General features: G+C 38.4%; 1 protein-coding gene across 1 annotated transcript in view; it reads right to left on the bottom strand.

The window, feature by feature from the left end:
- Positions 1-7,291: 7,291 nt before the first annotated feature.
- LOC139711807 (glucoside xylosyltransferase 1-like) overlaps positions 7,292-14,087 on the bottom strand; it is a 35,071-nt gene continuing 28,275 nt past the window's right edge. Inside the window, exons 7-9 of the mRNA XM_071623692.1 lie at positions 13,551-13,741; positions 12,390-12,562; positions 7,292-9,596 (exon numbers count right to left, since the gene is read on the bottom strand). Of these exons, the coding sequence (XP_071479793.1) occupies positions 9,429-9,596; positions 12,390-12,562; positions 13,551-13,741 (532 nt within the window). The 3' untranslated portion in view covers positions 7,292-9,428. The remainder of the gene's footprint in view (positions 9,597-12,389; positions 12,563-13,550; positions 13,742-14,087) is intronic.

The raw sequence follows: 14,087 nt of genomic DNA, 5'->3' as shown, positions 1-14,087 counted from the left end.
TGAGATACGATGAAGATCTAAAACGGGGTCCCAGTTCTCCGTATATAAAATTAATTGGGTGGTGGCAGCATTATTCTTTAGTGATGATCGAGACCTCTAGATCAATAGGTCGCGTATAAAGAGGCACACGCGAGACACAGGAAGTTAGTCTAAAGTACCAGACTTTCCAATTCTGTAAGTGTGTTCTCTGATAGATCGCGTAGAGGCGCGCACAGCACACAGAGAGCTAGTCTAAAGTAAAAGACTTCCCAACTCTGGTTGTGTGTTCTCTCTCGTAGATCAGATCATATTTTTATATTTTTAATCCCCCTCTTTTAAGGGACTTTCCCGCTACAATATGGTACCGAACTCTGAGGGCACAAATTAATAGCGTTTAATTAGCACTTAACAGGGGCGGACCCAGGAATTTCGTGAAGGGGACGTGCCTTTACAAAGATTAAAGAGGGGCGCCCGATCCCTCCCCCATAACTTTTTGGCCCCAACTGTTGATGTATTTAAGGCAAGGTTGGGTGATGTGTACATTACCCTGTCATGGGGGGAGGGGGAGCATTTTTAATGCACTGTTAGCCACCTTGAACCTGCAACCGAATATCACAGCTGTGGAGTCTTGTTTGCAGTAGCCAGAAGAAGAAGAAGAAGACGGGGAAGTCTTGCTCGTTTCTGTGCGTGCTCCTCTGAGATTAATACACTGTAGAGTTAGTAACTAATCGGTATTCGAAGGGGGCATTTCATGAAGCATTTTGTCCGACAACTTTGCTGGACAAATATGCTTTCAGCCAATCAGATGCAAGGAATTCAGAGGCTTTTAACAGTACAACTTTTAACAAATGCATCATGTAAAGTAACGCTCCCGAGCGTATAATTTATGGGACACCAAGTGTCGCTGGTCTATTTCGTTGCGAAATCAGTCATTTCGTCGTCGAAACAGGTATATTTCGTAACAAAATGTTCCGAAGTAATCATGTCGCAGACGAAATGTTCATTTCAGTACAAAATATCATTATTTCGTTACGAAATATAAGCAAAATGCTCATTTGGTTACGAAATATTGTTACGTGTATTTCGTTACGCAATGTTATTTTAGTTATGGAAATAGTACTTTCGGCGTCGAAATGTTCATTTCGTAACGAAATAAAGTTCGTTTTGAAATTATTATTTTTTTTAACGAAATGACTTTGTTTCGTAACGAAATGATCATTTCGTGGCGTTATTTTTTTAACAAAATGATTTTGTAACGAAAATAACGGCATATTATTGTGTGTATCATCATTTCCACATTACCAAGAAATAACGAGGTTATATCTACAAGATTAACATCTTTTTAACAAAATGTCACACATATAGAAGTAGAACAGAGACAATCTATTTTTTTTTTGCTGTTGTTTTGTGTCAATTTATTACCATACACCATTTAGATAATATACTGTAGAAAGAAAACAAAAGAAACAAAAGCTTTAAATGTTAGGGAGTGCATTCAGCCTAAATAAGATACCAGTACTTCAAAAGAGAGAAGGAAATGAGATTGTATAGAAAGAAATCAACATATCTATTTCTGACACAGCCGGATGACACAATAATACATCGTAGGTACACATCATGTAGACATTCCCTTTAAACAGAGGTGCAATATAACAATTGACATCCACTACCTGATATCCCCGTAGGAGATATATTTTCCCGGCAATGTTATGGTGTTAAGAAGCGCGCAGCGCTGAGGGAAAATGCTGTATCACCGGGAAAATGAAACTTCAAAGGGGTTGTTGAGTGATATAGCGCAAAATGTAGATAAAGCAATACTTGTAATGTTATCACGGTCTATACCTATAAAAGTACATACTGGGTCACCAGCCCTGTCGACAGCCAGTCAAATGTTTGAATTATATTACCTGGCGTCACCTGAGGGATATAACGATTTGAATAGTCGCTGCATTAATAGTCAGGCGGCTGCACTGTTACCACTCGCTGACTAGTATTTATGTGCACCATCTAATAATAGTAGGTGGTCCACATAAACACTAGTCAGTGATTGGTCCACACAAACTACACATATTGCGATATATTATGTAATAACATAACATCTCAGAAGGGTTGGAATTCCCCGAGAAAGATCCTTGAGCAATTCTTTGAAACAGTGTTGTGCATGTGTCTTGCTTGTACAACCACGTGCAGTTCGAATCCTTAAAATGCACCCATGGATACCCTGTAAGCCTGATATTCAACAATAGAAAGGAAAACAAAAAATGTATATGCCATATCGTCATTGACATAAAATAAACTTCCTGAAGCACAAAAACAAAGAATTCAAAGCAATAAGAAATGACCAAAAAAAAAAAAAAAAAAAAAAGCGCACAACAAATTATCATTCATACGTCCACCTTGTAAATGCGAAAGCATTTTACAGAAGAGCCATGGTCCTCATCCAATAGGTATACACATATTGTGCTCATTATTACACTACCAGGATTACATTTGATGTATATGCACGATCTTACGTGCAACATTCCAAATTATTTGCACGACAAATGGACAATATAACCCTCTTTTTAATTCTAGTTCCGTGACGCCAAAGAGTGTACGGGTGGAATGGAATTTTAATACCAAGGGCCAACTCCGAGGGAAATCAGTCTAGAATAATGCATGACACGGTGTAGACAAATTGTTACGGTAAATCTAGATACACGGGATTCGTAGTGCATAATTATATGCATGATTAGAGTGCATGGCTGTGTGGTATCATAAATAAGAGTTGGATATTACGTAGTGCCAATCTAATAAGTTAGAAATCATCTCATACACGTGCTACAATGTATTTCTAGTTTTGCATATTTACAGGTGTATAGATACGTACACATTACAACAATGGATCATTGCTCACTTTGCAAAACTTCCAAGATAATCATAAACAGCTGACTCTTGATAATTCAAAATTTTGTGTTTAAAAAGTAGAAATGATACATACAAGAAGTACTGTCATTGCAAGGTCAAGTTCAAAGACCACTGGAAAAGGTCGAACTTGTGCCCAATTAATTATTTTCTGTCCCTGCCAATTTCAGTAAACTTTGCTTGATCATATTTTTTTTTCTAGAGAATATGCTAGTACATAATTAATATTGATACCTCGAAAACATATCATGCTGTCAGCTTTCATTTTAGCGACAGCTCAGTTTAGAGCGATATCTGCTCACATTTTAACATCACAACAACAAAAAATCACGTTTACAGTAGCCTTGGATGACAATAATATGTGGTAAAGATTTGACAGATGCAAAAGTTTAGAATACTAGTAACAGGTGCGAACTGCACAGATAAATAGCACATCTCTTCTCATTAAGTGATTGGACATACTTGTAGATAAGCATTATGAAAATGATAGTCTTAGTTTCAGCCAACTTCTATACGACGTGCATAAAAACATGAAAGAAATATAACATTTTTGAAACATCGTAATAACTCTGATACAAGAAAAATTTGTTAAGAATCATTACACGTTAAGTCTCCTGCTATTTCTACACAGCAAGATACAGAATATTCATATTCTTTAAATTTCATCTTTTTTAAAATCATGGATCACAGTTACATTCACACACACTCATACAAACACACATACAATACATTCTTCCACAGATGATAAAGATACAGTAATGTTTTTCTTTATAACGCCTCTATATTGTATAAAGTACAGTCACTCATTTGTTTTCACCTATAACATGTAGATTTTAAGTACAATGCCATTTTTAATTTTTCATTTGATACTGACACATCACTATTTTTTCACAATATCTTTTTTGGGGGGTATGTACCCACTTCCAACAACCACATCAAGACCTAGTTGCATAACCACACGTAACAAGAAAAAGTATTTCAGCTAGAATGAGAGTATCTCATAATCCAAGTTCTTCTGAAAGTTGCACACCATACATACATGACAAATGTACTTACGCTAGCAAGGAAACATTTCCTAAACTCTATTCCCTTTTGAAAGCAAGAACAAGTAAGTCACTACATGCTTCTGAACACTGAGTTATGACTGCAACCTGTGAAGTATGCATACACTCACCTACCTTCATACATACACTGGAAACTAACAAACATACAGGTAAATAAACTCTAATTTCAAAAGTTGATTAGTATAATACTTTGGCAAATGTAAAAGATTAAAAGTCAAGGCTCACTAAATGGAAGACGCAAGTTATGCAAGCTAAGTTGCAGATGAAAGCCATATATGAATTTATTGTTTATACTATAAACACAAGCCCGTGACTGAATCAGGCAGTATACACAGTACTAGTATATTGTCAGCTGGTATGAGAACCAAAAGGCCTTTATCACAATATTGGAGGAATTGAGTTAGTGGTATCACATCGTAGAGCTCAATCTCCTGTACATTAATGTGTCAGTCTTATTTTCAGTAAAATATAGGAAAAAAATAAACAAGGGTGCTATTTTACCCTATATTGGGAACAATGATTATGAATCTCAACACTTTTGACTAAATAAACTTTCTATTTCATAAAAATGTTTTGTTTTGTTTTTATTTACGTTCAAATCTTAGAATACGATATATAGTGCCCTTCTGGTTTTCAGCTGATGATATGTGCTCTATTACCTCATTATTCCCAACCAAGCTATGATAGCTGCAAATTATGGTGATCTGGCTGGAAATCTGGCATTTGATCAAAGTTTGTTTGAAAGTCACAAAGGTTTGGTGGCTTGCCTACCTCAAGTGATAAATCCAACACTTTGAGAATTTCTGTAAGTTTAAAACATTTCATTCCTATTCCAAGTCACATTGGTACAGTAGGGTAGCAGACATTCACACGTTAACCTGTCAAAGACTATAAATAGCCCCGAGTAAACTAAGGCAGGTGCCTGTGGTAAATGTGCTCTATAACACAATTTGCTCATCTGTGGTGGGGTAAAATTTAGATGGTTTCAATACGCAATAAGGAGAAATGTGTTACATTAACCAGAAGGTAAAATAATGTGTAAATCTGGAATGCTTTTGTATTCTCACGCCAGGACGAAAAAAAAAGAAGAAAAAATAGTAATAATATCTAAATAAATTTATACTTGAGTTTTTGAGATGCCTACTCTAGAAAGATGAAGACTTGGTAGCTCTGCAGTGCCAATGTTCTGAATGAAACTTTGATGGTTAAATGAATTATTGCCCAGAATATAGGATGCTCCCAAATTCTGTGGTCTGGTTTCTTCACATAAGTTCCTCATCAACAGAACACAATTCTTTGAAGTAGTATCTAGGGTATTTTCTCCACTGTTTTATGGTGTACAAATTATCCCTTCATTTTCCTTTTCTCGAAAACTACCCTGACAAGACCTTTGGTTTTTTGTAGTTTCCATGTTACATCAAAACTAGAGAAGCACTCTGAGAGCGCAGACCTCTGCCAAGCATGCAGCTCATTTCCATCACTGATCTTGTTCTTCCATCAGAGATATCAGTGATTTCCACCCATATGTACTTATACTATAGTATGCTGAAAGTGTTTATAATAGTGTACTGAAAGTCTCCCGATTTCCCAATATAGAAGCCTTTGTTACATCATAAACCCTCAGCTACACAGCGCGCCTCACCCTAGCAGAAACTAGAGCACGCACTTTAGTGCGCGCATGCAAACCTCAAATACGCGCAGCCTGAACTTTAAAGTTCATTGACCCTACCTGCCAAAATATCAAAAATCCTTCAGAAATTCCCCCAAAATTCTCGGATCACTACCAAAAGTTAATCGTTTGTTACTTGTGTCATTCTCAACCTTTCCTGCAAGTTTCATCCCAATCCGTTATCTACTTTTTGAGTTATTCTGCGCACAGACAAACGAACGAACGAACGAACGAACAAACAAACCAACGGCAACAAAAACATAACCTCCTCCCTTGGCGGAGGTAATTAACAAATGTGACCGGCGACAACGGTTTCAGGCAAAAGTCGGGAATTTTGAAAATTCATTTTTTCACTGAATCACATTGCCCATTTCCTAAGCTTTGCATTGATATAAAACACTTGTATTCTTCGGCACCATAAGTGGGCATAAAAAGAGAAATAAAATTCACTTTTTAAGTTGTTCGCCTGACAAAACTGCGAGAAAACAGGCTTTGAAGATTCACCTCTTTCTCAAAGACAATGTCCGAGCGGCGATGCGAGGGGAGAATCACCCATCCGTACGATGGTGCCAATCGATGTTAAGCCCCGCCTCTAGCAACCACATCGCCTTCTGATTGGCTCACTGAGAGAGTCAAATTTCCCGGGCACCTTCCTCGGAGCTCAGCGTATGGAGCCGAAAAACAATGCGTTTCGCTCGGGTTTGTTTACCAGTACGTCTTTCAAGATGGCGAATACGATAATTGCACGTATGGTGTACATGTACATGACGTGTATGGTGCACGTATTACGCAATGGCATCTACACGCCATGACTGTGTGCATATGTAACAGGAGTGGTGGCGAATCCACACATTTACAAATCGCGTTTTCATTGTGGTTGATTTGTCTTTATCATTGGCGACCCTTTTGGAAGCAGAATTGCTAGTGCTGGCAAGGGTCATGCTTAAATTAAAAAAAAAAAAAACACGACTCGTTAGTTTGGTGCGATTTTGACGTGTAGCATTTGAATATAATTGGTCACATGTGACTGCTCCTTTCCTCTTATCTGCCTTCCACTGAGTCAGTCTGCTGTCATAATCTTTACTACATGTACAAGTAGACACATTTGAGAATATTTAGTTTTCTTTTCACACGATTATGTCATGCTACACGATTTTTGTTTCACTTCCGTTGTCGAACATTGCGGTAGAATAGTTTGGACAGAAAGCCACACGAAGAGCACGCACTACTAGAGCGAGCGTTTAAACCACTATAGCAAGAACAATGGAGCATGTAATCGTGCATGCGTGGACAAAGCATTCCCCACACGCTGCAACTGGTGTCTCCGAAAGCCGAATTATGTAAATGTATGCGACGCACCAGCCAATCGCATGCGAGACTGTGCGCCGTAGCAACACAGGGGATATTGGCGCGGCGTTCGAAAGAAGCTCGAAACTGACGAGTGCGATCCAACATAGGGTGCTTAAAATTCCATTTTTGATGGGAAAAACTTAGTCTTATACTTTGAAATTTAGTGTAGATGTAGAAAACATATCAAAGATTCGATTTCTGCAAAAAACCTAAATCGACAAAAATAATGGTCAAAATCTTTGTATCCCGCCTAGGAGGGAATTTGCTCTTGCGACTTTTGCCTGAAACCGTTGTCGCGGGTCACAAATGTTATGTATTGCATGAATTTACATTGTTTCCTGTGCCATTTCTGTTTTGTACAATATGCATTTTTTTTTTTCCGTATGAAACAGAACAAAGTTCCAAAATTCAAAGTCTTATTACTCCTGCAGTTCCCTGCACTCTTTCCATTTTCATGGCGGGTTGTTGGAAAAAATGAAGAAAAAGTCAATAATGCAATGGGACTCTGACTGTACTTCTCAATCAAACACTTTTCTTTGCTCATTTTTCCACTAAAAAAATATATTCATTACTGGTCAGTTTTCTTCTGATCATTTGTTACATACTCAAAACGCTGCATCACTTCGGTGATCCTCGCATTTATTCCCAGGTTGAATTTTCCTTCGGGTTTATGCCAGGTTCAAGAGTGTGCGTGTGTGTCACACACAAACACACGGCTATAGCTTCTGACCATCCAAGCATTGAGAATTTGGGTTTCTTGGACAAACACTGAACTAGGGCTTTCTATACCAACAGTCAGCTATTAAACCAGATGAGGACGGGCTCACTTCATAGAAATTAGTCCTACGATTCCTCTGAAGAATGATACAATTTGGATAGTTACGTTCAATCGGCTGAAAAATAAATAGAAATCAAGTGTGAGTATCTTTCAGAAATAAACTTGCAATCAATGTTGACTATGTACAGACCTACACAGGATGATTCAGCACAAGATGAGTTGCAACACTTTGTGAAATGGACCAGAAGCATGTTATACCAAACCAAATGAGAAGGTGAAAACTACCAACTTCAAGTATGTTACTCTCTATGAACTGGATTTTAGGGTTTTGATATTATGGCATCAAAATTCAATTTTATTCCCATAAAACATTTCTTGTCCAAAGGACATAAATAAGAGAAATTTTGTAAGAACATTCAATATAAATGTAATGTATTACATTTTTCATGCCAGAAAAGAGAATTTGATGTGTACAGTGATATTAGAAATTGCCTAAATCATGAACCCGTCTTTCAGCTGATGTAAAGTGATGTACAATAAAATGGAATTAGAAAAATTCATGATATATACAATGTATGAAGCCAAATCGTAGGAGTTACAGAATTGGAAATACTATGTTGATGAAAATATTACTGATTTGCGTGTTAGATATTCACAGACATTTTAATGAAGATATTACATCAGCATGATTGCCCAAGCAATTACTTGCATTTCAAAAAAGCAAAATTTAGTAAGCATGATTTTAAAGAGATACAGCTGCAGAATGTAATTTGTTTATGAATGAATTAAAGGCAAAACACCTATTTCAAAGAAGATCAAAATTGCAGTAGGGACTAGGATAGTTCATGTCCCATTACAAAAAAAGGAATCAAGCATATGCACTACCCTAATATTCCATGTCCAATGGTGATGCTGAAATAACAGTTTGTGGCATGAAATTAACCCTTTTTTGAGCCAATGAGTCAAATGTGCACAAATTTCACAAACATATCTATGGACAGGGAATTAAATGTGGCACAACAGAGTTAAAAAGCAAAAGATTGTCATTCTTCAAATTTATAGCGTCAGGGATAACCAGCTGAGGACTAGTCCTGAGTATACTCAGGCAAGAGTCTACAGAAAATGTGTGTTCCTATCACAAAATCAGCTTGTTCTCAACGGGTTGAACGGCACATAAAACAATCACGTGACACCAAGAATATGAATTACACAATTCTATAATTCAACATTGGACACATACCAACATACCAAAATTTCAAAATACTAAAGCACTAAATTGCTTTAAAAAAAAAAATTAAATCAATTAATCAATAAAAACACTCATCTCAATTCCACGAGTCACACACTATCAAGTTGCCACACCAACTCCAATAGAATAAACATTAACCTTCTCATAACCACCACCCTACAATGCCATTGGCATCACATCACCTCCAGTTTGCAAACTGCAAAAAATGACTTCAGTTCATTTACTCTGAACAAAGGGACTGGTTTTGAGCCTACTTGGGCACTGCAGGCCATCTGCTCCCAGCTTCTTGTTGTTGTTGTTTCATTTTATGGTGTTTTGCATTCTCCCATCCACCTACACTTTCTTAGCCTAACAAAACAGCCTGTTCGGAGAACAACTCTAGTTGTGGTCCACCTGGCATTGGAATGTATGCTATCTGTCATCTTGTAGTCTTGGTCATACAGTCCCTTTGATGAGTTTTACTTGGTCCTTGTATTTCACAAGTGTTGAGACAACAGGATGGACAACTGCCTTGCCACAATAGGTGTTTTTAACAGCTGGCTCCGAGAATCTAGCTACCAGTGGCTGTATCAGACCCTTCTCCAAGTCAGCCCCGAAAGTGTACTGCGGGAAGAAAATAGGTATTCACTCATTCATACATAAACAGCAAGATTAGTCCTAAAATTAAATAAGAATTGACCGTCATTATTAATATATCCACGATAGACAGGATATCATGTACTTTGCACACGCCTACCTACGGGATAATCCATAGCAGAAATGGCTTGATGGATAATGTCATTTACATCTAGACTATTATAGCCTGTGAAATCTGACCCGATATCCCACAGTCCTTTGCATCACTTCCTGTTACTGATATTTTCATTTGGATTGGTATTCACTTTGGAGGTTTACAGCAGGCTGCTGACAGAATAGGTCTACATCTATGTGAGATCGAACACTATTGTATGCGTACATATAGGCCTACAATACTGTAGTCCCACCTATAGAGTCTATGAGTTTATAGGCCACACTAATCCGCAGAGCGCAGATCTTTGACTTATTATTTGCTATTTCCTCATATTTCTAAGCATTATACCCTATGAGTTATATACCATCGGAAAGCTTACATTATGAAAATTTCAAAATTGACAGACGGGTTTTTATGTATAAAGGCTATGGATATTTTTCATTAGTGGTTTCTTTTGAATAAGCAGTGTGATTATTCATAAATATGTAAATCTTACAAAAATACTAAAATCACATGACGTCACATAATTCATGACATGACGCTGATTTACACCTTATATGAAAAGTCATATTTCTTCCTCTTTCAACTGATCTATAGTTTTCCATAGTTTTCTTTTCATAAGTGTCAATGATGTCACCTTGAATTTGAGACAGCACATTTTATCACAGTGAACGTACATGAAATAGTCTCCGGCAGCAACAGCCTTTTAACTGCATTAAATGACAGGCGGACATGGGTTGACAAGGCATTTACAGTAACTGTTCATATTGTTACCTCCATGATGCAACACTTACCTTACAAAAAAAAAGGCAACAATCTTTATTCAACCAGGCTCAACTATGACATTTCATCTTTAAAGGGCCCCTGCAATTCAAATGCATGTTGATTTGTGTTGATTTATGATACCCTCAACATCACTTAGGCAGTGAAACAAATGTCTAGAAACATTCCATATATTGTTAACAATTTTTTCTTCTACTTTTCTTCAGATTACTTGGGAACGCCCCCCCCCCCCCCCCCCCCCCAAAGAAACAAGGAAAAGTAGAAATTACGCGGTGCGTAATATATGTCCCCGCCGGAAGTAGCATTTTGTAGCAAAATGTGCAATATAGGTAAAAAATCAAGGTCAAAGGTCAAAGAAGTCAAAGGTCAAAATTCTGTGTACAAGTTTTGAAGCCCTCACCTAGTGCCATCACATAAAGCAAACGGAATCGAAATCGGGTTAGAAATGGCGAAGGAGTAGCATTTTGTAGCCAATGTACAATACAGGTCAAAAATCAAGGTCAAAGGTCAAAGAAGTCAAAGGTCAAAATTCTGCGTAAAGTTTTGAAGCCCTCACCTAGTGCCATCACATAAAGCAAACGGAATCGAAATCGGGTTAGAAATGGCGAAGGAGTAGCATTTTGTAGCCAATGTACAATACAGGTCAAAAATCAAGGTCAAAGGTCAAAGAAGGCAAAGGTCAAAATTCTGCGTAGAAGTTTTGAAGCCCTCACCTAGTGCCATCACATAAAGCGAACGGAATCGAAATCGGGTTAGAAATGGCGAAGGAGTAGCATTTTGTAGCCAATGTACAATACAGGTCAAAAATCAAGGTCAAAGGTCAAAGAAGGCAAAGGTCAAAATTCTGTGTAGAAGTTTTGAAGCCCTCACTTAGTGCCATCACATAAAGCAAACGGAATCGAAATCGGGTTAGAAATGGCGAAGGAGTAGCATTTTGTAGCAAAATGTACAATACAGGTCAAAAATCAAGGTCAAAGGTCAAAGAAGGCAAAGGTCAAAATTCTGTGTAGAAGTTTTGAAGCCCTCACTTAGTGCCATCACATAAAGCAAACGGAATCGAAATCGGGTTAGAAATGGCGAAGGAGTAGCATTTTGTAGCAAAATGTACAATACAGGTCAAAAATCAAGGTCAAAGGTCAAAGAAGGCAAAGGTCAAAATTCTGTGTAGAAGTTTTGAAGCCCTCACCTAGTGCCATCACATAAAGCAAACGGAATCGAAATCGGGTTAGAAATGGCGAAGGAGTAGCATTTTGTAGCAAAATGTACAATATAGGTCAAAAATCAAGGTCAAAGGTCAAAGAAGGCACAGGTCAAAATTCTGTGTAGAAGTTTTGAAGCCCTCACCTAGTGCCATCATATAAAGCAAACGGAATCGAAATCGGGTTAGAAATGGCGAAGGAGTAGCATTTTGTAGCAAAATGTACAATATAGGTCAAAGGTCAAGGTCAAAGGTCACGACTGAAATTCTGTGTAGAAGTTTCAAAGCTCCCATGTAGTGCTATCATATAAAGCAAACAGAATCAAAATTGGCTCATAAATGACAGAGAAGTAGCAAATTGAAGATTTTGATCACACACGGACGCACACACGGACACACGGACACACGGACGGACGGACGGACACACGGACACACACACGTACGGAGCCCGTTTCATAGTCCCCTGCTCGAACTCGTTCGGCGGGGACAAAAAAAAATCCTTCCAAACCAATATTCTTCAGATCTAGATGACCTCATCTGTCAATCATTGCTGAAATGCAGAAATGTTTAACGAAAGACATTGGAATGCACCTTCCCCTCGACTCAGCATGACTTGCATGTTCCCTCGCCATGTCTTTTGTTAGTCACATTAATATCACAAAAACATGCATCTGTCGCAACTCACGTCTCGAAAAGATTCGTAGATGGCGCGGAAGGCGAGCATCTTCTCGTTGTGGTAGACTCCCCTGTTGCCATGGATAACAGCAATGCCGTGCTCGTTGGTTCGGTGACAGTTATTGGAGTACATGCAGTGGTCGGGTCGGTAGTTCCACTCACAAGGGTATGAAAACAGTCCCTCTGAAACAAAAGAAATATGGATAAAATCATGAGGCAAATAGGGATTGTCTCCAAATATACAGTTTGCTGTAAAGTATCTTAAAGTTATGGAAACAAAGTGGGTAGTAAAGAGATACAGGTAGTATGTTTTACCTATCTCTTTTTTTTTTTCTTTTTGAACGAACTGCAATTTTGTAGTTTTGACCAAGATCATTACATTTGTCATGCATTTTACATACACTGTATAACATTTGGAAAATTAGCATTGCCTATGTGATGGGGCCTGTATAAAAGTCTGAGTTTGATAATCTAGTGAAAGGAACTACATTACTGTCTGTACAAAGCGACTTCAATAGAAAAATGACATGACAGAGGAAGTTGATTAAATCCTGTTCCCAAAAGGCGAAGAATTCTCATACAATTACAAGAGGTGCTCTGTAATACAGACCACTGTATCTTAGAATACCAGTAGAATATAATTTGGTTGTATCCTAGAAGAATGACTCACAAGGCGCGGTCAGACTGACAAAAGATCAAGAAGTTTAAGATCGCCAAGTTAAGTCTTCCCGATCTTTTGTCGTGCGGTCACACTGGCAGCCAAACTTCTCGATCTTTGGATCGAGAAGTTTGGGTCATCAGTGCGCACGCGCAAGAAAGAAGAAAGAGCATGCCGTCCGATGGCTAGTTGTTGTGACGTAACAATGCATATCTGTACACGACAATGGCCTCGCGCTTCTTAGACACTACCCGCAAGCAAGTGGTGGACTGGTCACATGACAAAGATCGCGAAGTTTCAGTTTCTCACAGTCACACTGGCAAAAGATCGAGAAGTTTGGAGGGGGAGGGGGAAAAATCCCTAGTTGATGTGGGAAGTTTCGCGAGAAGTTTGGGGGAAATTTCTTGGGAAGTTTGCGGTCACACTGGCAAAACTTCCAGATCTTAAACTTCTTGATCTTTTGCCAGTCAGACCGCGTCTACTAATTGATGGTATTACAGAGAAAATGCTTACGAGGATAGAAGTGAAAGAGGATGTTGATTAAATCCTGGTCTCCCCACGTGATCTTGAGTTTGTACTCATGGTAGTATGGTACGATCTTCTGACTCCAGCCAAAGTTCCTCATCCGCGTCAGGTTCATCAGCATCACTCCAGAGTTCATGCCTGTCTCGCCGTAGTACGGGTGGCGGGCAAAACGGTTGTACCTGGCAGAGAGGTGCAAGGCAGCAAAAACTGTGATACCATGGGTAAAGAGTCAACGGAAATATATGTGATCCTGAATCACAAAACCAACAAAAAGTTGCCAGACATGAATTTTTAGTTAAGGGCAGATTCTGAAAGAGCAGACTCTAAGCTTTAAAATGATGTATAACTCAATTCATATGGCCTCTCCTAACCTAATCAAATATTAGAAAGAAAGCATGCACTCTGGAAAAGTTTGAACTGAGAAAAGAGGCTCTGAAGTACAGGATCTATTCAAGAGCAAAATCTTTACCAAGTCATGCTTGGCTGTGCTATGAATGGGACAAAAAACAGGATGTGAACCACCGC

Source organism: Diadema antillarum, unplaced genomic scaffold (genome assembly GCF_040938485.1).
Source record: "Diadema antillarum isolate AM-2024a unplaced genomic scaffold, OU_Dant_1.0 scf00000005, whole genome shotgun sequence".
Taxonomy (NCBI): Eukaryota; Metazoa; Echinodermata; class Echinoidea; order Diadematoida; family Diadematidae; genus Diadema; species Diadema antillarum.
The sequence above is the reverse complement of the archived record's forward strand: the minus strand, read 5'-3'. Positions and strand labels throughout refer to the sequence as shown.